Here is a 27,357-nt window from a genome sequence, read left to right on the forward strand (position 1 = left end):
AATTGACTGGCCTCTCAAACCTTTGATTTTTTTTAAAGAAAGTTAAAAAGATTTACTGACCATTACAAAGCATTTGATGTTATTCAGAACGAAATTAAAGTCAAAAGCATACGTAGGTTTGATGATATACCGTAACACATCTTTGAACTATTACAAATAGGAAAAATACATGTCAAAAGGATGTCGAATGTTCAACTTTAAGTATTATAAACTCATCACCATCCTTTTTTTATCTTTTAGCCACACATGTTGTCTGATGTTTTTTTAATTTGACTGAGATTTTTTTTTTTTTTTTTCTAGGAAGAAGAGATGTCAAAAAGATGACCAATGATGGACTTGTGATAGTGAGTAGTGAAGATGAGAAACAGGTAAGCACAAATTGCCTCAAACTCATTCAGATAAATATTTAATATGTTAACTTGATACAGTACATGTGTGCACTTCCAGTGTATGTATTTACTAGCTGAATGAAATAAAAAGCAGTGTATATGTGTGTTCTGATCATGATGTCTTTCTTCAGGCTGATGTAAATCCTGATAGCTTAACTCAAGGACAAAACTTAAAACAAGATGAAAATGAGGTCAGACAGAGTGTATTCTGTGCATGCATAAATGCATATGTAGCTACATGTAGGTATTTTTAACAAAATCTGTCTTTTTCTCTCTCTCTCTCTCTCTCTCTCTCTCTCTCTCTCTCTCTCTCTCTCTCTCTCTCTCTCTCTCTCTCTCTCTCTCTCTCTCTCTCTCTCTCTCTCCAGGACGAGGTGACATATTCTTCTGTTGTCCATGTTAAGACTGCCGCCAAACCAGCTCACAAACAGAGCGTCATGGTAGAGAACTCTGAGTATGCCAGCATCAAATGAAGTTACAATATACAACTTTCCTTTCATTGCTTTTCATTTTATTATTCTTAATATTCTTTTAATATAGCTTTGTGACTAATGTGAAATTTTACTAAATGTTTCATGCGGTTTATTTTGAGGGATAATATAATCACTTTCAGTTATGGGATGGATTAATGGTGTGGCTTTAACTTCTACACAAATGTCCTTCTCACGAATTTGGACCTATGACTGTTAAAAATCTTACACAAAATGTTGCATACACTGGACATTGTGAAATTCTAATGTCTTATGTTCTCATATAAACATGCAGCTTGCACATGAGAGAAAGAAAAAACAAATACATAGCCTATGTTAAAGTACTAACTTTAAGGTTTGTGGTTAGCTTCAAATGCTTTCTAAATGTGGAGATAAAACTAACTTGTCATCTCCTAGAGCTGTGAAAAGACATAGTTCTGTTCGGCTTGCTTGGACCTTATTGTAAAACTGTATTTGAAATTCAGTGTTTCTGTTGTGTATTCAAAATGTCCATTTACAGAGCAAATGACTGCGGAATCTTTTTTAATAAACGTTGAATAATTACTTAGTAGTCACTGTCCTACATTCATGCTTTAAAAACTGAATAACCCACTGTTCCTGCGTGCACGTGAGTCGAACTGCCACAAGGTATTTGCACATGCGCAATATGGAAAAACCCGCATGGGCTCCACAAAACAAGACTCGGGAATGACACCTGGGTATTTAAGCACGCGCGCGCGCGCCTCTTGCAGGAGCGAAGTTCACAGCGCTGCTTTACTGCGCGCTCCCGCGCTGGAGATCTCCGTGCCGTCTCCGCCTTTCCAGCCCAAACTCGCTTTGTTTCGTGGGACAAACGCCATAAAATGGAAAAGATATATAGGTAAGAAGATCATAAAATTCAACTAATTTCACCAATGACTGTATAACTGACCTATTTGTTTACTTGAGAGATTTGTAACTACCTACTGTGATAATGAAAAAAAAAAGTGCGTCTGAAGTGTCTTTACTAAATGTGACAGACATAAAACTCCAATAAAAAAAATCTATACAAACAAAATTTATTTTTCCTTAATTTAATGATAGGCTACTTAAATTAAACAATACTAACTTTTAAACAGACCCCATTTGGTTAGAACAAAGCTTTCTTTGTTTCAGTGCACTGCAGATGTAAGCCTATTAAGTTGTGAATATACAGTATAGCATTGAAAGTCTTTATTCATGTGCCGGATATATGCATCATCATGCCATAAACATCGAATCCTTTTTAAATTTAAGAGTAAAATGGAGGAGAGCAGCTGCGTTTGGGCCATTAACAGTGCATATGTCTGTATTTTGTTAATGCTTTAGTAACACTTTATAATAATAACTTTAAATAGTCGTTACCCGTTAACTTATAATGTTCAATAGATCATAGTGTGCATATTCATATAGTGGGGTCCAAAAGTGACCACTAGTGAAAATGCTTTTCTATTTTGCTTTCTCTTCTAATTTGGTACATTTAAGTTTCATTAGAAATTATATTATCAACATTAAATGAGTGAGTACTATATATGTGTGTGTGTGTGTGTGTGTGTGTGTGTGTGTATTTATAGTTCTGGTAGTTCTGATTAAGTGTAATCTGGATTACGTAATCATATTTCAAAAATGAAATACTTGTAATTAGATTATATTACCTTTTAAAATACTCACAATCAGACAAGGCTCTATTTTAATGATTAGAGTACATATTATTCACACAATGGCCCTATTATGATTATATTCATAATTTAATTTTTTTTTTTTACCAATCGCTTATATATGTTTGGAAAGTCCTCAAATTTAACAATGGTTAAATCATGCTGCTCTTATGTCATGACAAGGTAAATATTTCATATTTTTAGTAAGGGTTTTATTTTGATGATAGTTTTATTTTTTTGTTTTTTAAGTTACTTTAATTTTACATGTTTATTATTTAGATAATTAGCTTTTCATCAACTGCAGTTCCTTCATGAGCCCCAGTTTGGGAAACACCGGTGTAATGTAATGTTTAATGCATTTCAAGTCGTTGATAACAAAAATATGGAATATCATTTCTTTCTCTTTGTTTTTTTATATCAATATGTTACAAGATATTCCTATTCAAATCAATGTGATAAACAAATTAGGTCAAAAGTAATGAGTAGTCCAATTATATTACCTAAAATATGTGATGTTATTATGACTGTTACCAGGGACGGACTGGGGCTAAAAAACAGCCCTGGACTTTCTCCCAAATAGGCCCATCATCCAGCCATTCGCCCCTAGCCACTAGGATGTCCTGATACTATGCCACAATACTGTAACCTATATCAGACAAGGTATTCACAGCAAGTAATATCTCAAAAACAATGATGACAATTGGGGTTTTGTTTATTAATGAAGCCTCAGTCTTCAAATAAAAACAAAAAAATGTACAATGCCATTGCATCTGCATTGAAAATAAAATACAAATAATGAAATGTCACTGGCTACAGAAACCCTAATTACACAAACTTGTAATTATAAAACATTTAGTTACTATATACCAGGGGTCTCCAACCTTTTTGTGTGTGAGGGCTACCTCAAGGGATAAAATAATCTAGAAGGGCTATACTCAAAAATATTTATTATACATATAACATGGTGGTGTTTTTTTACCTTTACCTTTACCTTTACTTTTACTTTTAACTTTAACTTTTTTATTTTTCACCATCATATGCGAAATAATAAAATATCTTGATATTCTGGTTCAACAATTGGTGAAAAATTTGTAATATATATTTATTATTCTCTAAAAACCTATTGTAGCATAAACATTTAGTATAAATATTTAATGCAAAATAAATAAATAAACTGCCATAACTTCTAAACAAAAACATTACTGCATTACATTTAATAGCCTACATTTATAGGCCTACATGACTATTAATATAACAGCATTTTTAATATGAATACAGGCACATTTCTGCCAAAAAAGTTTTACTAAGTTACAGTTAATTCATAAGTTGTGGAGTGAAATGTCTTCTAACTGGTTTGTTCTTGGAACAATGTTTCACCTGTTTTTTTGCGTCCAGATGTTGAGAATATCAGCGCTGTTTAATCTGGCTTTTAACTAGCTTAAATCACAGCCATCTGTGGGTTTATAATAGAGATAGAGAATTCTGCACTGAATTGAAATGCTTCTCAGTGGATGGCGCAACTCTGTGTAATAATGTTCGCGTGATCGAGATCAGTCCGCACAGCTGCTTCGGCCGCGATCGCAGTTTTTTTGGGCCGAGCTGATAATGCTCCGCGCTGGCATCCAACTTAAAGGTGCATTGCTGCCACCTACACTACTGGAGTGTGAAACAGATTAGTGGGGGGGAAAAAACAGGTGATGACTGTGTGTGTGGCGGGTGGTGGGCCGGCCCGCCGGCCGTCCTGGAGTACCGGCCGTTCTGTGATACTCCAGATCACACAGATGGCCAGTCCGCCCCTGACTGTTACTAACTATAATTTGCATCATGTAATTTGAAATTAGTAACAGGCTACAATTTGTAAGTAATCTCCCCAGCACTTTTTTGTATTCATTTCTTTATTAATTGTTTTACACAAGCTGCATGAACTCACGTCTGCATGGACATCAAATTATGACTGTGTAACTAAAGACCAGCTTCCATAGCAAGACAATGTCTCAAAATGCAAAGGCTTGACATATTTTTCTCTGTTTATTTTCACATGGTGTAAAATTTGTGATAACATAACTGTTTTTGTGTCCCCATTTACATTGTATTTATCATTACCATTTATCATTACCATGTGTCTCTGAATGCAGGGATAAATTTGAAAAAAATGCCTATAGTGCACAGTATGATAAGGCCAGGGGAGTTCAAATTAATCCGATTAGGGAATTATAGCATTCCAAAACACTATTTCATCATCTTGATCGAAATACTACTTCTCATATGTTGTAACTGCTTCCCATGTTGAATACGCATTGCATGGCTGAAAAGACTAAATGTTTTAAATGGACAATAATAATTTCTCGGTTAGTTGTTTTTGGGATTAGAAGTGAAATAGAAAGTAAAATGTAAGTTTTCACTTGTTAACATTAAATGAAAGACTTTTGGGGAAATTAAGTGATATAGGCCCAATAACCCTAAAACCTTATGTGCCCTTTCAAACACTCGACTCAATGCAGCGCCAGGCGCAAAGCGAGTTTTTTGAGATGGTCCTCACTGCAGAACACGAAATCCAGAGGGAGGAGTTGGATCTGGATTACATATTTGTGCATATACCTTACATACCTACACCTACCCATCTCCGCCCCCTGATCCCTGACCACACCCCTAATCCTACCCATCTCCACCCCTTAGATCTGGATCCAACTCCGCCCCCTGGATCTCGTGTACTGCAATGAGGTGCTACTGAGTTTTTTTGCTATTTTTAGCCCGACGCAGTTTTCATTTTCACGTCCTGCGCCACGTTGTTTAAATAGCAAATGCATTTGCGCCCATCTGTGCACCCATGGGCGTTCTGGTCTGAAAACGATCTGTGTTCAGGCGCATTGAGGGTGCACTGCTATTTTGAGGCAACTGAAATAGACTGCGGTGACCAACTGGCCTAAAGTCAATGGCGCAACATATAGCCTATATATATATTTTTTTTGTTATTTAAAGAGCGCGCGCAGCAGCACACAAACATGCAAAATATAAAAAATTAAAGGATTACAATGTAAAAGATTAATAAAGATATGGTGGAATCCGGCTTGTCCCGTAGATGGTCTGCTCAACTGGCATTTAAAGGGAATGGGAGATGAGACTCTGATTGGTTTATTGCACGTAAAGCCCAAAACACACCCATAAGGCCATTACTCATTAAGAGAATAGGGACAACCCTTTTAGACCATGGACTGGGCGCGCAGACCATTTTTCCCGTCGTTAAACTAGCAAAAGTGGATTCGGACACTTGCGCCGTGCGCTTTAAACCATGAGCTTAGATCGTTAAAATGGCCCTATATGTTCAAAACATGTTTAAACAAACTGAGGCTTTTCATGCCTGAATTGAAATATTCAGTCTTGCCTCTGTTTTTTACCAAAAGGGCAAGGCAAACACACCATACTTATAGAGCTTTAATGACAGTGATACAAACACATGGTGCCAGACTGACTCATATATACACTGTGATCGGGTTAATGACTGACTGATCAAAGGTCTGATGGGTGTGACCCTTACATAGACACAATTAGACACAGCTACACACACACACACAAAAACACTCCTGCATTCATTTTAAATCGATATACTCATAAAAAAACAGCTCTTACACTGCTGTAAGCACCATCGAGAGAGAGGATGAGAGGACAGTCTGAATGAAGCTTTACATATTTAATTGAAAAAGAGTGTATAAATCAAGTTGTTATCTCTGTATTTAGTGAAGCGTAAGGAGAGTAAAAGGGAGGATATTACATTATTTACTCAACAAGTTACTTACAATAATACTGAAGTCTCATTATGATAGTTTTTCTTTGCTCCTTTAAGAAACACAAAGATACAACCAAACCTTTATGACAGTTTTTCTCAGTCGCTTTGGTACATTTCTCAGATCAGAATTGAAATTCTCAAAACTACCTGTTCAATCTTCACATCATTGTGTCGCTTGTCCACATCAAAAAAAGCAGTTTCTCATTTCTTTTAACAAGTTGCAAATGCTTTGGTACATCCCTGCAAATGATTATGCACAATTCTCTGCTGTTTCCTACATTATCAATTGCTTATGTCATGTTGATCAAAATGTATTATAATGGGTCTCTGTTGAATAGTCTCACCCCTCACAACATTTAGGCATTAGTTCATAGCATAAGTCTTTACATGCAAAATGGTTGAACCAGTTGTCATAATATGTCAAGCATGTTCATTTCCTTTTTTGACTTTTTTTCTAAATCTGTCCTGTTCACATTTCTACTTTTGTTTTGTTTTTTTGTTGTTGTTTCTTTATGCTATGCAGTGCTCTTTTCCTTTCTTTGTATTGCAATGACATGGTCTGTCAACAAATTACAGTACAAACAGTAAATGTGAATCTTGTCCAGTCTTTTGCAATCAAACTCCCACATACATTAAAGTGTAACCTACAATTGACAATAATTGTCATCAAAACCTTAGCCATAGTTTACATCAGAACATCCCTCCAGAGTACACTGCTATATTGACAACATGACTAAGCAAGGACTTGTCATTCTGACGGCACTGACATGTTCATTGGCACAGATATTTACTTTTCTATACTAGAAACAAGGTTTAATATAGATAGACAGACAGACAGACAGACAGACAGATACTGTAGATAGATAGATAGAGAGAGAGAGTTGTAGTTATTTTTTTTATAATAAGGAGATATAATTTTTATATAAACTAGAGTTCTTGTCTTTATTTCCTCAGAAACGTCTAGCTTTTGCAAACTCCAGACAAGCAACTTTTTGCCAATCGTTCATCATCATCCTCCTCATCATCACAGCCATGGAGACGGTGGTGATCGTGGCCATCGGTGTACTCGCCACCATCTTCTTGGCATCATTTGTGGCGCTGGTGGTTGTGTGCCGCCATCGTTACTGCCACCCTCCAGACTTTCTGCACCACTTTGATTCCAAGTATGTACCTGAGTGTACACTACAGAATAAGACATGGCCTCGTTCATTCCCACACTCGGGATTAAGCAGGCATCACCAATTTGCATGCCAAGATTCTGAGCTTTGAAAATACCTCTACTCTTCTTTTTTTATATTTTAGACCTACAGTGGATTTGATTGGAGCGATGGAGACTCAGAGTGAACCATCAGAGCTGGAGCTGGATGATGTTGTCATCACTAATCCTCATATTGAGGCCATACTGGAGAACGAAGACTGGATCGAAGATGCCTCGTATGCCTTCTCTCCATATTCACGTTCACAACCATAGTATTTTTATTAATACTAATATTCTGTTGTTAACACTTTACTGATATGTCTTTCTCTCAGTGGTCTTGTGTCTCACTGCATTGCAATTCTGAAGGTACATTTTGTGCTCAAATTTCAAGACCAAATTTTATAATATCATATAATTCATTTTTAAAGACATGGATAATTTGGGGTCGGTACGATTTTTCTTTATGTTTTTCAAAGAAGTCTCTTATGTTCACCAAGGCTGCATTTATTTGATCAAATAAAATAAAAACAGCAATATCGTGAAATAAGATGACAATTTCAAAATAACGGTTTTCTATTTTATTCCTGTGATGTCAAGGCTGAATTTTCAGCATCATATCTCCAGTCTTCACATGATCCTTCAGAAATCATTCTAATATGATGATTTAGAGCTCAAGAAACATTTATTATTATTATCAATGTTGAAAACAGTTGTGCTGCTTAATATTTTTTTGTGAAAACCGATACATTTTTTAAGATTCTTTGATGGATATATAGTTCAAAAGAACAGCATTTATTTGAAAAGGAAATCTTTTGTAACATTATAAATGATTTACTGTCCCGTTTGATCAATTTAATGCATCCTTGCTGAATCAAAGTATTCATTTCTTTAAAAACATCTTACTGACCACAAACATGACATGAACTGTACTGTAGTGTAAGTATAATAATACACAGCATTGTTTGGTTTAATAAAATGAGCGTCTTGGTTCTGTACAGATATGCCACACTCTCACCGAAAAGCTAGTCGCCATGACAATGGGCTCTGGGGCAAAGGTCAAAGCACCTGCCAGCCTGAATGACATCATCACCGTGGCCAAACGCATCAGCCCAAGGTAAACAGTTTGAGGAGTTTATATGACACACATGAGTATTGATACTGACGCGTTGTGCCATCACAGGGTGGATGACGTGGTTCGATCCATGTACCCTCCGCTGGACCCCATTCTTCTGGATGCCAGGTAACTTCATATGCTAGCAGGGTCTATTGTACTTTATGTTTAAGTTTCTGCAAAGAAGTGCATTGACTTTGCCACATTGTTTTTTTGGACCAGGGCCACAGCATTACTATTGTCGGTCAGCCACTTGGTACTGGTGACACGAAACGCCTGTCACATGTCTGGCAGCCTGGACTGGATCGACCAATCACTGCATGCAGCCGAGGATCACATGGTGGTGTTGAGAGAGGCGGCTTTAGCGTCTGAACCAGAGAGAGGTTTGCCAGAGAGAGAGCAGTCAATCTGAATCACACACAAGACTTTGGCTGGCATATTGTATGTACATACACTATTATGAATGTGCCTGTAAAGAATTAGTGGGCAATACCTCAACACATCCATGGTGTGAAAGAGAAAGGCACCTTAGCTTAGCCTTGTTTCCAAATTGTTTCTTTCTCTCTTTCTTTCATTTTATCTGTTACATTCCAGTTTAATCTGTGGTCATACTGTCTGATATTCCCTCATGCTGGATTCAAATGTAGATACTAGTGCTAAACAATGCCTGAGACAATCAAAAACATGAATGTATAAACCAAATACAAAATGTGCTAAATGGTATTGCCAAGTTTGTTAGCTAAACCTTTTATAAACATAATAAGATTTACCTTTTCTTTCTTGTGTCTCATATTTAAGTCTAGATGGTGTGTTGTTTTAAAACATTACATGTAATGTTATCATGCATCAATTACAAAATTTCATTATTAGCATCAATAGTCATTTGTATTTTTTCTCTCTAAAATATACAAATTCTGGTTCATTTTCCTTATTTCCAGTTCAGTCTCATTTGCAGATCAGTTTGTATATAGTACATAGTATATATTCACAATTTTAAAAGACATTTGCATAATATAATCACATGTTAAGTTGATATAGTACTTTTGTATTAGATTTCTCTTATTTTGTCTCTCCCATGGTGTTGTTTCCACTACGGTCCAAAGATTAAAAAAAAAAAAAATTAAAAAGTATCTTATTCTCACCAAGGCTGATGATCAAAAATAAAGTAAAAACACTAATATTGTTAAATATTATGACCATTTAAAATAACTGTTTTCTATTTGAATATACAATGTAATAATGTAATGTATTCCTGTGATAGTTCAGGATTATTTGATAAATAGAAAGTTCAAAAGAAGCATTGATTTGAAATAGAAATGTTTTGTAATATTATGCTTGTTTTTACTGTCAATTTTATCAACTTAATGCATCCTTGCTGAATTTATACATTTTTTAGAAAAAGAAAAAAGACTCCAAACTTGAACAAGTCTAAATAGCTGGATGTGAACAGTTTCGCAGCAAGCAAAACTCGCATTATTTTGTCAATCTGCTATCTAGATGTTGCCTGTAATTTTTCACCAGTCACATGAGTCTAAATCCACACTAATTCCCTCCCTCAAACCCCCACTACACTTTACACGTTCAGCAGTTTAATCTGTGGTCATACTCTCTGATATTTCCTCATGCTGGATTCAAATGTACATACTAATGCTAAACAATGCCTGAGACACTCAAAAACATCAATGTATAAACCAAATACAAAATGTGCTAAATGGTATTGCTCGTGTAATTTTTGACCAGTTACATGAGTCTAAATCCACACATATTTCCCTCCCTCAAACTCCCACTACACTTTACACTTTCAGCAGCTACACATACACACACACACACACACACACACACACACACACACGCACGCACGCACGCACGCACTCTCTCTCTCACACACACACACACACACACACACGTACACGCGCGCACACACACACACACACACATACAATAATTCATGTATTAAATAAAGATATCAATCATATAAGAATACATTTCAGCATTCTGTTGTTGACTATCAGTATTTTCCCCTTTTAATTCCTATTGCTGTGGTTTGGGATTTTTTTTTCTAGCAATCTTGTTACTGACATTTCTTTTATGTTCCTCTATTTGTTCTTCCATTCTTGCTCTGTTTATGTATTTGATATTTGTAAAGCTGAATAAAAGTTTCACAGTGAAAAGATTTCATTTTGTTTTATTTTAAAATAAACATTACTAAATTCAACTGTAAGTTCAGTAAAACAACCAGATCTTTATTCACATGTGCTGCTTTGTGTTGAGAGGAGAGAAAAAAGGCAGACAGGAAGAGATAAAGAAAGCGGGAAGAGAAACAGCTGCAATGGAGGATGGGAAGAAAAACATGGAAGCTATTTCTCAAAGTCATATAGTTAATGGTTCTGTCTAGCTTTGAACAGAAAGCTTTTGGCCAAAATGAGCGCTGGGCATTAGACATTATAAGAAGCAGCAGACCGAAAGACACACTCACACTTACAGTTACACTGTACACATGACTGCCATCAAGAACATGTCATCTTACAAACACATCTTTTTTTTTTAATTTTGCTTCATGTTGAGCCTAGGTCACAGTGCTGCTGACACTCAGTAAAGTCCTTTGCTTTTCTTCAGGTCCATTTTTTGTAAATCTGATAGACAGTTGTAGTCATTCCATGTCATTCCTAAAGCAGCCTAAAACAAATAAACAGGGCAGTTACTTCAACCTCTCCTGATGTATTTATTTATTTTTCAAGAAGATCGTAAGATAACCTATCAGACTTAATAGTTTACATGATATTAGCTTCTATTTTCTTAATCAGGTGAGCTATAATTTGATTGGCTGACTTTGAAAGTCAGACTTTTTTTTTCCATTCTGCCTGAAAACCAAATTGTGTTTTTAAGATTTTAGTTTTATAAGACTTTAGTTTGTAGTTAACTAGACAATCACAAATTCTGCTTTATTTTTTAAAATAAACTACTGTTCAAACGTTTGGGGCCAGTACGTTTTTTTTATTATTATTTTAAAGAAATTTATACTTTTGTTCATTAAGGACATAATTAAACAGATCAAAAGTGACAGAAAAGACTAATCATGTTACAAAAGATTTATACTTTAAATAAATGTTGTTCTTTTGAACTTTATATTCATCAAAGAATCCTGAAAAAAATTCATCAAGGTTTCCACAATAATATTAAGCAGCACAACTGTTTTTAACATTGATAATAAGACATTTTTGAACAATATTTCACAATATTACTGTTTTTACTGTATTTTTCAGCAAATAAATTTAGCCTTGGTGAGCATAAAATAATTTCAAAAGCATAAAAAAACGTACTGAGCCCAACATTTTTAATGGTAGTGTACTGTATGTCTGTAAAATTATTTATTAAATTAATTAAATAACTAAATATATATATATTTTAAATTATTATTTATTAAATATCAAAAAAAAAATTTTTTAAATAAAACTGCCCTTAAACAACATGTAAAAACAAAAGTAAATTTTTTTTTTGCTTTACATGTCGGTAAGTCAAAGGTTTCGATATGCAAGACTCAATTGATATAAATGAAATATCTACATAAAATACAATTTTAGATTCAAAATACAGTGTAAAAATAACTGACGACAATAAAAAGCTGGTATTGCTAAACTCAACCATACTGTAATCTATATTCCCCCCGGTTTCAGATCAGGTTTAAACTAATCCCAGACTAAAATGCATGTTTGAGCTGTTTTAACAGAAAACAACTTGCACTGATATATCTTAAAATATGTCACTGCCATTGTTTTGTCTCAAGGTACACAGCAGTAATGTTTATTTTTATTTTACTAAGGCACATTTATAAAAGCTACTTAAATATCCTACTTGAACTAAAACCTAATCCTGGCTTAATCTAAGCCCTGTCTGTGAAACCAGGCCATTATGTTTTAGCGTTAGACCTTGAAATCACGCTGAGACAGGTAGTTCTCCAAGTGTAAAGGATCCACTCCCTCGGGTAAAGGTCTCTTTAGCAGATCCTTAAGGGGAAACTGGGTCTTATTAAGGGCAGCTAGAGCATCCTGCACCAAAGTCAGCTTTTTACACACTGTGCAGTCCTGGAAGAAAACAAATATTTAAATGAGACTTCAGTCTAAATCATGTAAGCACTCACTCATGCATATGATGATGATGACATGTCCTCACTCACTTGTACTCCTTGTGTCAGTCTCATCTCCCATGAAGGGAATATATTAGTAAAGGTGAGAGGCTCTGCCCCTTCATCAATAAGGTATGCCATGGGAGGTCGTCTAGGATTTCTCTCTGAACACAAAACACCAAAAAGAACCTTACAAAACAGAAACAGAAGGCTTCTGAACAGCATCTGTGCTCTTTTCGCCGAATCCAAACTCACCTTTGCAGTACTGTAAGGCAGTCTCCATGGCGCACTTCTTCTCTTTGTCCCAGTGGGGGTGCTGTGAGACTGAAGCTTCACAACTTTGCCATAAATACACCTCCAGATAGTTATCCAGCAGGAATAGTGCTGCCGAGAGAATGTTACAACACCACAGCAGTGTGAGGAAACAAATAATGCACATTACATTCAATTTGATCTAGTTGTATCTGTTTGTCCGAGAAAACCAAAGTTATGTATCTTGTATTGGGAGGTTCACAGTTGTGAATCCACGTCTAAAATGATCAGCTTAATCCTGCGTGATCTTGTTTCATCTTTCACAGTTTATATTTGACCCTGAATTTGGAATGAATTCTGGGTAGTGAGGTTTCAGATTTGGACAAGTATGATTTGATTGGACACACGTGGCAGACAAGTTATTTTAAAGTGCTCCTATTGTGCTATTTTAAAGGCTTCTAATTTGGATGTTGTCCAATTAAACTTGTTTTGGATGTATCCTACTACAACAGGTTTGTATGCATCCACTCTGCTTTGATTGGTCAGGTGGCCCAGGCTGAACAAAACGCCCATTACCATAGCTGAATTTCAGCTCCGAAGGCTTTCTCAGCACTTGTAACAAACAGTAGTGATGGTGTCAGTCATATCAGTTGAAGCGCAAGACCTCCTCCTTTGGAAATTCATGCAAAATGTATTTGACATGTCGACAACACGAACCAAACTCTTCCAGGCTTCAGCTACAACAACAGTTGTTGAGGGCGGGTCAAAGTAGACGTTGTTCACGGGCAGCCAATGAAATCCATATGCAAATTTGTTACAAACCTATGTATATTTGAGCAGGAAGTAAGGATGGAATTACTGACGACTGGTTTCAGGCAGCTCAGAATCGGTTCTTTCTTTTGGAAGACAATAACTCCATTTATTGTGCACTTTGATTTTTGAATCAATTTACAATCACAAGCACAAACAGATATATTACACACTACATGAAAGTTGATATCTGAAAAAGCATAATAGGGGCACTTTAATAAATGCTTGTCCATCTGATCAATATTTCAGTAAGTCAACACTTTCATAAGTAGGAAACATTGCTTCGGCGTTGAAAGTAAACCTGTGGTTAAGTGTAGTGTGAAAAGCCTTCATGTCCACTTGTGTTTCTGTGTATGTGAACTTGCTTGCTCTCACCTGGATGTGGCACAGAATATAACTTATCCTGGAGGAAAGGCATTGCCGTAATTACTCCACTAACATGGGAGGGGCTAATGAGCTCCGCCCCTTCAAAAGTTCCTGATTGGGCACTCAGGTGAAAAAGGCGGGGGGTAAAGTTAAATTTACCAGGATCTGAAAGGAATACAAAGCATAGAGCATTTCTTGTAAAAAAAAAAAACTGTTGCAAACATTCATTGCACGACAGAGAAAGTTCACACATGGTTTATCATAGTTTGTTAAACATCACACCTTGTAGCATGCAGTCATATGACTTCTTGTCCTGTGGTCCAATAGCAATCCAGAATTCTGCGGGCTCTTTCCCCTCCTCCACTTCCTGGACATTCATAAAGCTGCCAGTTCTCAGACTCAGCTCAGGTGGGCACCTAACCATTACAAACAATCACATGAAATCGATCACAATCTGCAAATGTGCATCATTCATCATGTTTCATGGGTTGAATATAATGTTAAAGGTGTGGCTCACATCTGTGTGAGGCGTTGGACGGTCTGCTTGGCCACCTGACGTGCTTTGCTGTGGGCTTTGCAGCCATGCCACAGGTAGATCGCCCCCTGCTGGCTGTTCAGCAAGACCAATGAGCCACGAGACCTCAGACTGGAGCAGGAGCATGGGACCTCTAACAGACTGCCCTCTACAGACACATCCCCCCTCACACAGAACAGATGCCAGCCTCCTGAAACACATACCAAACCTATATTGTCAGATGTAATAAGTGGATCCATAGTAGAGAAGAGGATTCGATTTCTCAATGACCAGACCTGTGTCTCTGTTGTGTTTTCTATAAATGACCATTCCTCCCTGGAACAGCTGCAGAAAACAGGGCGGCTCCTCCCCCTCTGTTACAAACACCTGAGAACTACACTGATTGGTCAGTGCTGGTGACAAGTCCCGCCCACTGGCAGTGGAGTGCCGCCCCTTCCAGATGAAAAGAGCAGATCGTTCCTGACCTCTTGCCATCTGATCCCCTGTTAAATAATAGGAGAATAAATATACATAGTATTTAAATTCTCAAACATACTAATTTTCAAAAATGTTCATTTTAATATGTATAAATAATATACACTATCGTTCAAAAGTTTAAGATTGTTAAGATTTTTTTATGTTATGCAAATAAAGTAATATTGTATCAATTAGTAATACAGTATAAATTAAAGAAATCAACACCTTTATTCAGCAAGGATGCATTAAATTGATCAAAAGTGACAGTAATGACATTTATAATGATATGTACCCTGGAAAATATCTCCAGGGAATAAGTTTCTGTGGCTACTTCCATACAAAGTTACCTCATGTTTTGTAACCGAAAGTTTGAGGTTATCAGCTTAAGTCGCATAACCTGCATTCTGGAATGCCCCCATGTTTGTCTGTTATTTTGTTTGTATTGTTAATAAACATTACTGCTGCAGTTAGATCCTGCCTAAACAGCTCTCATTGCTGACACGGACTGTGACAACAAGATTGCAGGAGCGAGGAGCAGACTAAATGTTTGGATAAGTCCTGCTTATGTCACTAGAGAGAAGTCGTTTTCACCGGATGGTCCAGTTATGACATTTCGGTTGAACATTACAAGATCAAAACACACAAAATGAAACATATGCAACATAAGCAAAACCTATAACATGCACATAAAAAACAGAGTGAATTTTCATCTCATGCTGACTTAAATCAAATATACACTACCGTTCAAAAGTTTGGGGTCGGTACGATTTTAAATACTTTTAAAATAATTCTCTTCTGCTAACCATGGCTGCGCTTATTTGATTAAAAATACAACAAAAATCAGTTATAGTATTAAATATTATTCCAGTGTAAATCAGCTGTTTTCTGTGTGAATATATAGTAAAGTGTAATTTATTCCTGTGATCAAAGCTGAATTTTCAGCATCACCAGTGTCAGTGTCTTCAGTGTCAAATGATCCTTCACAAATCAGTATAATATGAGGATTTGATGCTCAAGAAACATTTATTATTATTATCAATGTTGAAACAGTTGTTGGTCTGTCAGTTGTACAGTTTTTTTTAGTTTTTTTTAGGATTCTTTGATGAATAGGAAGTTCAAAAGACTTTTGTAACATTATAAATGTCTTTACTGTCACTTTCGATCAAATTAATTATTCCTTGATAAATAAAAGTATTGATTTCTTTCCTCCAAAAAATAAAAATAAAATTCTCACTGACCCCAAACTTTTGAACGGTAGTGTATATGCGTGCATTAACTCACCTAATGCTGTGAGGCTGTAAGTCCAGCGTGTAGCGTATGTGCAGCCCTCACTAAACTGTCCCAAGCTCTCTGGGGCAACCTCACACTCCTCACTCTCTGAAATAAGCCACGATTTCACCGCAAGTGTGCATAACTCCACCTGCCGACCATCACTCAGGGTGACCATGTCTCGTCCCCTTCGTACATCCACACCATCCAGAACGATTTGTGACACCGCTGAAAGACAGACTCCACCGAAGAGAGCTCTGGCATCACATGACCACTGCTCAGCTGACACTGGCTGAGGAGATGATATGAGTGAGGGGGTCTGCAGAAAAGACGGAAAAGATTATAGAGCTAGAAAGAGAGAACATAAAATGATTTCAAAGTGAAACCTGATCACTAGAGGGCTGTAATAATATTTAAAAAATCTGAAACTGTTTCAGGGCCGGTTCACACAGAATGTTTTTTTCCATTCCACTGCGCCACTAGTCCATTGTTTTTCTATGTAAACACATGCTAAACGGACGTGTTTGCGCTCGAATCTTTGCAGCGTCTCATGCATGACACGGCGTTCTAAGAATGCGGTGCTCGCGTTTTTCAAAGCAAAAACGTGTTCTGTGTCAACGGCCCCTTAGGATGATGGAAGTCATAGGTAGGGCTGAACGATATTGAAGAAAAGTGCGATAGCTCGTTAAATAATAGGATATGCGATACGATAATGTACAAAACAGAAATTGAATAAACAAATGTAAAAATAAAACTGCTTAGTCTTTACTGTATATAAACACTGATTCTTATTATTTTCTTATTATTATTCTTATGATTCCTAGAGTGATTTTCTCTTTGTCTTTTGTTATTTGATTAATAATAAAAACACAGACGGCAGCAGGTTTATTAGGCTGCTGTCACTTTAAGAGCTAAGGCACGGATCCAATATACTGTTACACATGCGTTTTATACGTTAACTTCAGACATAACTGACTGATTACGTGAATACTCACCAAGATGGCATTCTGACATAATTTTGTGTGTATTTGGCCATATACAGTAAGCTGAGGAAGATAACTGATTTCAGGATCGCACGCTGTCTGAGATGTGCGTGTGAGTACGCCTCTGCGGCTTAACTCTTTTTAACATTATGCATATCACCCGCATGTAACAGTCATGTGTCCAGTCTATTCTCTGCTTTCTGCGTCAACCTAAAATTTTGACTTTCCGTAACTTTTTGAAGTATTAAAATCATTTAGTTGTCATTTAGTAGTTGTCATTTAGCATATCGCAAGCCATTGCGAAATGCATATCGCAATATGTACATTAGCAATATTTTGATTATTTAGATATATTGTGCAGCCCTAGTCATAGGTATAAAAGAGGAACCTGAGATATGTTTGTTATTATAACATGTACTATATGCAAGCCTCCTCACCTGCTCCTCCTCTTGTATGAAAGGTTCGATGTGATTTTTGTTCACTTTTATCTGCTCAAATGAGTTAGCAAACTTCTCTTTGAACAGTACCGTCTCATTTTGGTCAAACACACGGCCAAAAAGAGCCCAGTCTGGCCGTCCAGTTCCCTGCCTGAACACACAAATAAGTACATTTGTTGGTGAATACAAGCAATAAGCTTGGATTTCTCTTTCTGCTTGTATCCTAAAATTCTATTATTTATCGTTATTCCTTCAGTGGAACAATATATATATATATATATAATAGCATTAATAGAACTGTTATATACGTTTTACATAATTTATACATTCATACAAACTTACGTTGTTCATGCAGCTTAAGTGCTGCAGTCATTAAAACAAAGGAGACAGAGCAAATACTGAGACGTTCTGATATTCATATTAACGTTAATTCAAGTTGTTATACTGATAATATAATTCTTACTCATTAAAAGGAATGCAAAACAGAAGCATTTTCACTAATGGACTTTTGGACCACACTGTAGCTGGATATATGAAGAAGAATCTCCCATTACAGTGAACCTACTTGGGAATGTGGGCACTGCCACCAGAGGGATCCAGAGGGTTGATCCTGCAGTTGCTGTAGTCATACGCGCCGTCCCAAACCTGCTGAGCCAGCTGAAGGGCCAGTTTCCTCTCACTGGGGCCGACGTCTTTCCCATGCCACAAATAGAGCTCGCTGCCGAAGTCAAACAGCAGAGTCTGAAACGGAAAAAGCACTGTCAATAAATGTAACCAACCACCTTAAACAGCAGTTTTGTCATGTGTAATCACAAGCAGTTTTAAAGTGCATTATAAAGTGCATGTCATTTATTCTTTAATAGTATATGGCTTGAGATCAGGACCTGAGAGGAGTTCAGTAGAGTGAGGTGTGGTACGGCACCCCAGGCCTGCTCATGGGGGCTGAGTCTGTCCCCCTGCAGCCTATAAATACAGTTTGACTCTGATATGGCTCTCTCATAGTGCTCATCATCATCTGTACTGTCTGGACCTGCAAAGTGATACGCCCCCATAAACATACAAATGTCATTTGAACGGTTTTGGGAAATAAAAGTGTTGTTTTTGATGGGATATTTCATGTGGGGTATACAGTACGGCTCTTGCCTTTATACTGGGTCTGTCCCCCGAGAAGGTTCCAGAACTCTGCTGCCTGCAGGCTGTCTGTATTTACACCTTCATCCAGGTGAACGACGCCCGTTGCTTGACAACCCATATCCCTCTGGGTCACAATCAACGAGGCCATTTCAGACGCCTAGAACACAACATTAGTCAACATCCAGGAACTAAATCCCAAAAACTGACACCAAAAACACTTAATTATTAGAAATGCATTTAAATTAAATGTAATATTTGAGTCTCATCTGAGCTGAATAATAATACATTAATATTTAATTAAAGGTGCAATGTGTAATATTTCTGAGGATCTATTGACAGAAATGCAATATAAGATCCATAACTATGTGTTCAGTGGTGTATAAAGACCTTACTCAATGAACCATAATGTTTTTATTACCTTAGAATGAGACATTTATATCTACATAACCGCGGGCATTGAAGGTCGACATATTGTGACGTCATGTTTCTACCGTAGCCGACAGCGAACAAACAGCGCTACAGAGCGCGTTTCGTCTCTACCTTGAAAGAGAAGCAGCAGAAAGCTAGAAGCTAGCCATAGACAGCGTGAGTGAGTAGTGACTTCTCCCTTGTCAGTGGTGTAAAATATGTAGTTGGATTGTTTGATTTAACTTAGTTCTTCTCCCTCACTGTGTTATGGCTTTGACAATCAGCTGATTAGTACTATTGACCGTAAAACAGTAAGTTAACGTTACAGGAGTCACCAACCCGTCGATCGCGGTTGACAAGTCGATCTTGGAAGCATTTTAAGTCGATCGCGCCTAGTTTTCAAAACCAGAGAAAAAAAACAATATTTGTATTCATTATTATTTTTTAATTTGTGTGTAGTAAAAGGCGCGCGCGCTGTTATAATCACATCATTTTTGCCCTTTTACTTTTACTACCCTGTTAGAAAAAATATGTAGTTGGATGGTTTCATGTGGTTCTTCTCCCTCGCTGTATTATGGGTTTGCTATTTGGGGAGAAATGTGCTGGTTACGTTCGTGAGACAATCAGCTGATTACTATTATTATATTATATATTAAGACCCTTGATCCTCACCTGACTATTGGTTTATAATGGACTGTGGTACAGAAACTTGGCTTACTCTGGCTATTCTCTGCTGTCTCAGACGACGATATGTTTGTCCCGTTTTAGCCACCGTAGCTTCTTCGAAAGGGTGGGGTGAGCAGTGGGCTGAGCCATTAGTGCAACTCGCAACCGAACCGCTAGATGCCGCTAAAATCTACACACTGCACCTTTAAAATGTATTATTTAATTTTAATTTATTACAATTATTTTAATAAAATAAAATGTATTAATAAATAACAATATTCCCAAGTATTTCATATTTTATTCTACACCCAGAATATACTATTGAAGATGCGACAATACTTGCACTGGGTCACTCTGTTTCTGTGTGAACTGATGGTACCTTTTCTCTCTCGATGGTGTTGGAGAGTTTGCCGGTCCAGAAGAAGCAGTTTGAGGGTGTGACCAGCAGAAAGCAGTCGCCACTGTTAAGACAGTGTGACACAGGCTCCACCAACCGCACCTGCACCTGCCTCCATCCTGATAAACACACACATGCATAGAAAACATTACCTGCATTGCTCTCGCAAGAAACTCTCAGGGTCTTATGGAACTTCCAAGCATGCAAAAAACGCAAAAAACACTTGAAAAATCAAGTGTGCTTCCATGACTATTACAAACAATGTAGAATTTTACAATGTATACTTTACCACTTGAAAAAGTTCAGGGTATGATTTTTTAAAAATATTTTTATTTAGCAAGGATGCCTTAATTTTAACAAAAGTGACAGTAAAGAAAATGTATAATGTTGCAAAAGATTTCCATTTCAAATAAATGCTTTTCTATTCATCAATTCTTTCAATTCATCAGAATCCTGAAAAAATAAATATCATGTTTTCCTTAAAAATATTAAGCAGCACAACTGTTTTCAACATCATATTAGAGTGATTTCTGAAGGATCATGTGACACTGACTGGAGGAATTATGCTGAAAATTTAGCTTTGACATCACAGTAATAAATAACATTTTAAAATATATTCAAATAGAAAACAGTATTGTAATAATATTTCACAGTATTGCTGTTTTTACTGTATTTTTGATTAAACAAATGCAGCCTTGGCGAACATAAAATACTTATTTCATAAACATTAAAAAAATCGACTCTAGTGTAAATATATAATATTCTGAAGAACATTAGATGAATATTAGAAACATTATCATACCTTTAACCTGGATGAGCATGAGTTTTTTGTATGGCACTATGGGTCTGCTCACTTTTCCAGAGGAAGTGACATCAGCTGGGGTGCAGTTAGAATTTTTCATAGCTTTAGGGAAAATAAAGATATAAAAAAAAAATGTGATTGAAAGAAGTATGATGATGCTAAATATGTTTAAGACATTTGATTAATCATGATAAAATATTTTAATCATCTGACTCTAAAAAATTAAAACACTGGCTGACAAGTAAAAGACCAGGAATATAAAACGGATATATTATTTTAACCTGTATTATTCTCTATTTCACTGTTTTCTTCAGGCTGCATGAAATCCTGCTGGATATCCTCTCGAGCAGCAAGAGCACGTAATGGATTCCTCGAACCCTGAGTCCTGCGGGACGGCCGTACTGAGCGCCTGTGTTCAGCTACAGCTGAGCTCAAACTAAACACACACATAGAGCATTAAACCTGTATCTAATCACATTGAGAAATCCCTCAGATAAACATGTACACACAGACGCTGGCTTTACATTGGCGTGTTGGTCTGACAGAGAGTGCTGAGGTCTGGCTCTGTGTCTCCTCCAGTGGTAGGACACGCTGGCAGTGAGCAGGGGTCAGAGGTCATGACCTCTTTAGCCATCTCAGTACCAAACATCTGACTCTCTTGGACTTCATTGGTGCAAATGGTTTGTGTTTCTGTAAAGATGAGTTTGGGAGAGTCTTCCTCCTCACAGATTTCCTGAAATAACAGAAAGAAATGAATTAGTTGATATTCTAATATCTAATATAACTTTATTTACAGTGACGGCAAAGCTGAATTTTCAGCATCATTACTCCAGTCTTTAGTGTCACACGAGCCTTCATAAATCATTGTAATTTGCTGATTTGTTGCTCAAGAAACATTTCTTATTATTATCAATGTTGAAAACAGTTGTACTGCTTAAAATTTTTGTGGAAACTGTGATACTATTTAGGGATAGGGCCTACACTACAGGATTCTTTGATGAATAGAAAGTTCAAAAGAACAGCATTTATTTGAAATAAAAATCTTTTGTAACAATTTTACAACAGTCTTTACTTTCACTTTTGATCAATTTAATGTGTCCTTGCAAAAACTAAATCTTATAAACAGTAGTGTATGAATAGCTTAAAGTCCCCGTGAACCGGAAGTTGCAAACGACTTTTCTCCAGTGTTGTGACGTATTTCCGAGAGAAACGGAATAATAAATGAGGCAAAATGGTGGGCGTGGCTTTTTCCCCAACTAGCACCTGATTGGATCTAGAAAAGTAGGTGTTTTCATTCAGCCTGTCTACTGTCAGTTGGAGGGGCGTGATTACGGATGTTAAGAAGACGCCCAAACCGTGAAACCTACGTCATCAGGCAAGGTCCTCCAACGCAGAGGGGAGGGGAAATTTCAGATTTTGATTAAAGATTACGAAGCCAAAAAATTTTTTTGTGTGGATTGACTTGCACGGATGAATTGTTCACCACAAAACGATCAATTTAGGCAAACAAAGTAAGTATGGTCAATTTTGAATTCATGAGGACTTTAAAACTACCTTGTCTCTCCCCGTCACCTTTGGTTGGCTTTGAGTGGATGTGGAAACCTCTTGAGCTTCATAAGAAAGACTCCTCTAGAGAGGGCGAGATAAAGATGACGATCATTTTTTAGGTCTGCTGGTCGAAGTCAAATCAAATAATTGACATGCCATTAATGACAGTAAAGTCACTCTTTGTCTGAGGACAAAACAAAATGGATCTTAAAAGGACAAGGCAGCCAAAATAACACATTCAGGACACACTATACAGGATAAACACATGTTTTGTTGAAAAGCACATGCTTAGAGCAATAACAGTTTATAGACACATTCATCACATTGACACATTAATAAAATTCTCACCTCATTGAAAAACATCACATATTGAGGTGTGGTGCTTGAACGAGAGTATACAGAGGAAAACACAGGCTCCTGAGTGGAGAGGAGAGGAGAGGAGAGGAGAGGAGAGGAGAGGAGAGGAAGAGAGGAGAGGAGAGGAGAGAGGAGGAGAGGAGAGAGGAGAGGAGAGGAGTGGAGAGGAGAGGAGAGGAGAGGAGAGGAGAGGACAGGAGAGGAGAGGAGAGGAGAGGAGAGGAGAGGAGAGGAGAGGAGAGGAGAGGAGAGGAGAGGAGAGAGGAGGAGAGGAGAGAGGAGAGGAGAGGAGTGGAGAGGAGAGGAGAGGAGAGGAGAGGAGAGGAGAGGAGAGGAGAGGAGAGGAGAGGAGAGGAGAGGAGAGGAGAGGAGAGGAGAGGAGAGGAGAGGAGAGGAGAGGAGAGGAGAGGAGAGGAGAGGGTGATTGACTAATAAAACCTCAACAACAACAATATATGCTCAGTCAAATAGAATGAACACAGAGAAACAATGACTAATGAAATCTCACTTTTTAACACATAAAGTAATAAGCAACAATGTATGATCATTAAGTCAGTTAAAGTAACTGAAACACATTCTGTATAAACTCACATAGCAATCTTACCCAGCATTGAGATTGGGGAGTAGATTCCGCTGTCATGACAGTCTCATCCTACAGGGGGCAGTGTGGAGATCAGGGAGAACAAAGATATTGAGTTGTGACTCACGTACTGCATGCTAGCATACATTTGACCACAAACACACATGCTGATGTATTTATTTACACACAGAAATACAAATAAACCTCCTAGTCAATATCACCTAGTTAAATATGCTTTGGTATTTCAGGTGTCTGTAAAAACACAATTAAATTAGCATCGCATACACACACCTGTGGCCCACTGTTTACACTGATATTGCACCTTGCCTTAGCACTTTGCACCTCCTCTTCTTCTTTAGTTACTCTTGAGCCTGTCAGCCTGTGAAAAACACTTTCTCATTTAATAGGAGCCAAACAGTGATGAATTTTGTCAAAAACATACCATATACCATAAATTAAAATAATATGATAACAAATACCAGTATCAAGCAGCATAACAGACTGTTCTTGTAAGAAATAAAAACAGCCTTGTGTGTAACAAATGGCCGTGCCTGCACTTATGTTAAAAATAAGATGGTTAGATTTTGTCATCTAATTGGAGGTACATAATCCTCATACTATGTTGTTTAAAAGTAGCACATGGGCTATTTTTATGGTGAGTACACAAATCAGGAAATAAGGCAGTATCTTGGCAATGCTTTGGGGACTCTCTATGTATTATTATTACCACAATGGCATGAGTACAGCTTTGGTACAGGAGCACTTTGGTGACAGTGCCAGCAACTGGTAAAAATCCCACAAAAAGGAACAAAAAACATAACTTTAGAATAGCTTTTGGTTTAAACTCATGATTTATCCTTTACTAAAAAAGATTTAAGCATTTTAATTACGTGACAAGTTATTATCAGATTTAATTGAGTAATCTTCAAAAGCTATACATATTATGAATGCTGAACAAACAAATAGTATTTAATCAAAAAATTATTAAAATGTTCACATACTGAAATAACACCATCATAATTAATCACTATAATTTAATTACTTCTCCCTTGAAAAAGTAACGTAAAGGATTACTCTTAATTTTTCTGTCATTTAGTTACAGTTACATCTGATGTAATTACATTAAATAATGTATAGATTATAGAACAATTCATTTAAATAACTGTTGGAATATATTTTAAAATGTAATTTATTCCTGTGATCAAAGCTGAATTTTCAGCATCATCACTCCAGTCTTCAGCGTCACATAATCCTTCAGAAATCATTCGGATATGATGATTTGATGCTCAAGAAACATTTCAATGTTGAAAACAGTTGTACTGCTTAATATTTTTGTGGAAACCCTGATACAACTTTCTTTGGATTCTTTGGTGAATATAAAGTTTAAAATCTTTTGTAAAAAAAAAAATGTCTTAACTATCACTTTTCACAAATTTAATGCATTCTTGCCAAATAAAAGCAAATAGTAATAATTCCTTCTTTTTTTTTAAAACACTCTTACTGGCCCAAAATGAATGGTACTGTATATCTGACAACAAACCTGTTAGTGATGTCTGATTCTCTGCTCTGTTCTGTGATCTGGAGGTCTTCTGACAGGGATGGACATTCCTCAGGCTTCGACGCAGATCTCCGTGTTCTGCCGTGTTCTTCCTTCCTTCCCCTCTGCCTCCAGGGAGCGCTGGAGGGACGGACTGGAGATGGACCCACAGCTGACATATGTCTCTCCTCTTTCACCTCCCTCTCCCTCCTCTCTCCCCCATTCTTCTCCAGGCCATGTCCATTCAGGTCCCTATCCCTATCTCTGGTTCCACTCCTCCACACCACTCCCTCCGAAGAGCTCTTTTTCAAGATGCCTTTAATCTGCACTGCATTCTGGGAGTTGCTGCCTGCTGTAGGCTTCAGATGGGATGATGAGGTGAGTTCAGAGGAGGAACCCCTCTCCTGTGAAGAGCTCGGCCCAGAGAGACGCACTTCACTGGGCTTCAGGTTGATGGACTCAGCTTGCTGTCGGTCAGAGAGGTGAGGCGTCAGATGAAGACGAGGAAGCTGAACAGGCTCTTTCTGAAGCTAAAAGGGAAGAAAGACTTATAAACATCTCTGGAAAAGACAGAGAAGGTACTCTAGAAGTTAAAGTCACAAAAAATGGCTTGTGTTGTGTTTTGGATGCTGGTGTCATCATCAGGTTGCTTAAGCACGACTTCTGTGTTCAATGAAAGTTTTGCTGTGCAGCATTACTGCAAAAATCTTCTTCCCAGTATCCAATATTTCTACTTTATTTTCTAGTAGAAAATATCTGAACATCCTTCACACAAGAATAATTTAACAGAGCAAAATGATTAAGGTAATAGGATTTTTTTTTTTTTGGAAAATGTTAAATGTATTGTTTATTGCTTAAATAAACAGTTTTAAACAAACTGACAATAAGGTAAAAAAGCAACTTATAATAATAATAAAATATTATACATAATGAATAATAATAAAAAATATTTACCGGTACTGTAAACAAAAAAGTCCAAAATGCTGAAAAACAAACCAACTACCGGAAGTTCAAATTATCTGAAAATTAATTAAACTCATGAAGAGCTAATATCCAATAAAAAGAAAATATTTTTTCGTGTGTTTTTCCTTTTTTATTTTATTTTTATTTATTTTTTTATATATTATATATATATATTTTTTTTTTTTTTGCTGTGATGGCTATGCCATTTTTTTTTTTTAGATAATATGATTAATTTTTAGAAAATGTATCTTGAATTAAATTATTTCACCTAATCATAAAACTTAATAGTAAACATTGATACATTTAAAAAACCCTGAACTTTTATTTTTGATGGCTAGCACTAACCAGCATAAGCCAGCATGGAAATTCATCGGAATGTTTTATCATGGTCACCAGATCTGAAGCTGACACACACTGATTAAAACAAAATGATGACTGGACAAGTGGCAAATAGAGACAATGGCAAGTAATCACAGACAAGCAGAGCTATATATGTTCATGCATGCCAAATATACTTACCAAATTGACCTCATCCACAGTGATGGGCTGTGTGCGGTAGCGTGCACCCTTCTGTCTGCGTCTCTCAGAGGCCTCTAGTGGGCTGCCGTCTCTCACGGGACTCCCCACAGCACCCAGTATGGGCTGAGACAGTTTGTTGAAGAGAGCCAGTTTCTCACTCATAGACAGTTTAGTGCCAGCATCATCCTCCACCTCTGCCTCAGGCTCACACGCCTCACCCGACTGAGGACTGAAGGAGGAACCATAGACAGTGAATTAGGTCATTCATTTGTTTTTAACCTCAGAATTACTTCTTAAATTGGCAGTGGCACTGCTGATGTAAGCGTAGATAGAGATTTAAAAACATATTAAGGTGCAAGAAATGAGCATGTTGTTTAATGAAGTCCTGCCCACCTCGCTGCCATCACTGTTTCCTCAAAGGTGATTGGCTGAGTGAGTGCTCGAGGATCGTTGTTACGGCGAACTCTGCGCTCATGGAAACTATTACTGGAGCGAGGTTTGAGGAACAAGGACGCCTCAGGTAAAGCTGTCTTCTCCAATTCCTGATAGCAAAACAACAATGTAATACAAATATTTAAATGGTGGAA

At 37.0% G+C, this 27,357-nt stretch overlaps 2 protein-coding genes, 1 long non-coding RNA gene and 1 pseudogene across 3 annotated transcripts; 2 read left to right on the forward strand and 2 right to left on the reverse strand.

Moving 5' to 3' along the window:
* The window catches only part of LOC130072682 (uncharacterized), a 3,222-nt pseudogene extending 2,360 nt beyond the window's left edge, over nucleotides 1-862 (forward strand).
* A 746-nt stretch (nucleotides 863-1,608) lies between these two features.
* tmem98 (transmembrane protein 98) lies at nucleotides 1,609-9,419 on the forward strand. The gene is made up of 7 exons (XM_056237891.1): nucleotides 1,609-1,739; nucleotides 7,274-7,482; nucleotides 7,622-7,753; nucleotides 7,850-7,883; nucleotides 8,516-8,631; nucleotides 8,698-8,757; nucleotides 8,851-9,419. The coding sequence occupies exons 2-7, from the start codon at nucleotides 7,352-7,354 to the stop codon at nucleotides 9,038-9,040; spliced, it is 663 nt and encodes a 220-aa protein (XP_056093866.1). The 5' UTR covers nucleotides 1,609-1,739; nucleotides 7,274-7,351; the 3' UTR covers nucleotides 9,041-9,419.
* Nucleotides 9,420-9,740: 321 nt separating this feature from the next.
* LOC130072680 (uncharacterized) lies at nucleotides 9,741-10,481 on the reverse strand. The gene is made up of 2 exons (XR_008804154.1): nucleotides 10,391-10,481; nucleotides 9,741-10,170 (listed from the first exon to the last, which is right to left on the reverse strand). It is a non-coding gene; the product is annotated as an uncharacterized LOC130072680 (long non-coding RNA).
* A 316-nt stretch (nucleotides 10,482-10,797) lies between these two features.
* LOC130072679 (supervillin-like) lies at nucleotides 10,798-27,357 on the reverse strand (the record flags this gene model as incomplete). Its single annotated transcript, XM_056237892.1, has 24 exons — nucleotides 10,798-11,304; nucleotides 12,555-12,710; nucleotides 12,803-12,915; nucleotides 13,007-13,135; nucleotides 14,189-14,344; nucleotides 14,462-14,595; nucleotides 14,697-14,904; nucleotides 14,990-15,196; nucleotides 16,452-16,758; nucleotides 17,860-18,010; nucleotides 18,425-18,600; nucleotides 18,744-18,889; nucleotides 19,003-19,150; nucleotides 20,447-20,583; nucleotides 21,267-21,368; nucleotides 21,548-21,702; nucleotides 21,791-21,999; nucleotides 22,821-22,895; nucleotides 23,163-23,231; nucleotides 23,776-23,823; nucleotides 24,043-24,130; nucleotides 25,292-25,818; nucleotides 26,771-26,999; nucleotides 27,164-27,357. Coding segments are annotated over 24 exons (3,951 nt in total), but the record flags the coding sequence as incomplete, so codon positions are not given.

Source organism: Rhinichthys klamathensis, unplaced genomic scaffold (genome assembly GCF_029890125.1).
Source record: "Rhinichthys klamathensis goyatoka isolate OS25496 unplaced genomic scaffold, OSU_Roscu_1.1 h1tg000503l_1, whole genome shotgun sequence".
NCBI classification, from domain to species: Eukaryota; Metazoa; Chordata; class Actinopteri; order Cypriniformes; family Leuciscidae; genus Rhinichthys; species Rhinichthys klamathensis.

Excerpts from the sequence above, each read along its gene's own strand:
- tmem98 (XM_056237891.1), top strand. The coding sequence starts at position 7,352 with ATGGAGACGGTGGTGATCGTGGCCATCGGTGTACTCGCCACCATCTTC. Across the intron at positions 8,632-8,697 it reads GCCAAACGCATCAGCCCAAG|GGTGGATGACGTGGTTCGAT; the intron begins GTAAACAGTTTG and ends GTGCCATCACAG. Across the intron at positions 8,758-8,850 it reads CCCATTCTTCTGGATGCCAG|GGCCACAGCATTACTATTGT; the intron begins GTAACTTCATAT and ends TTTTTGGACCAG.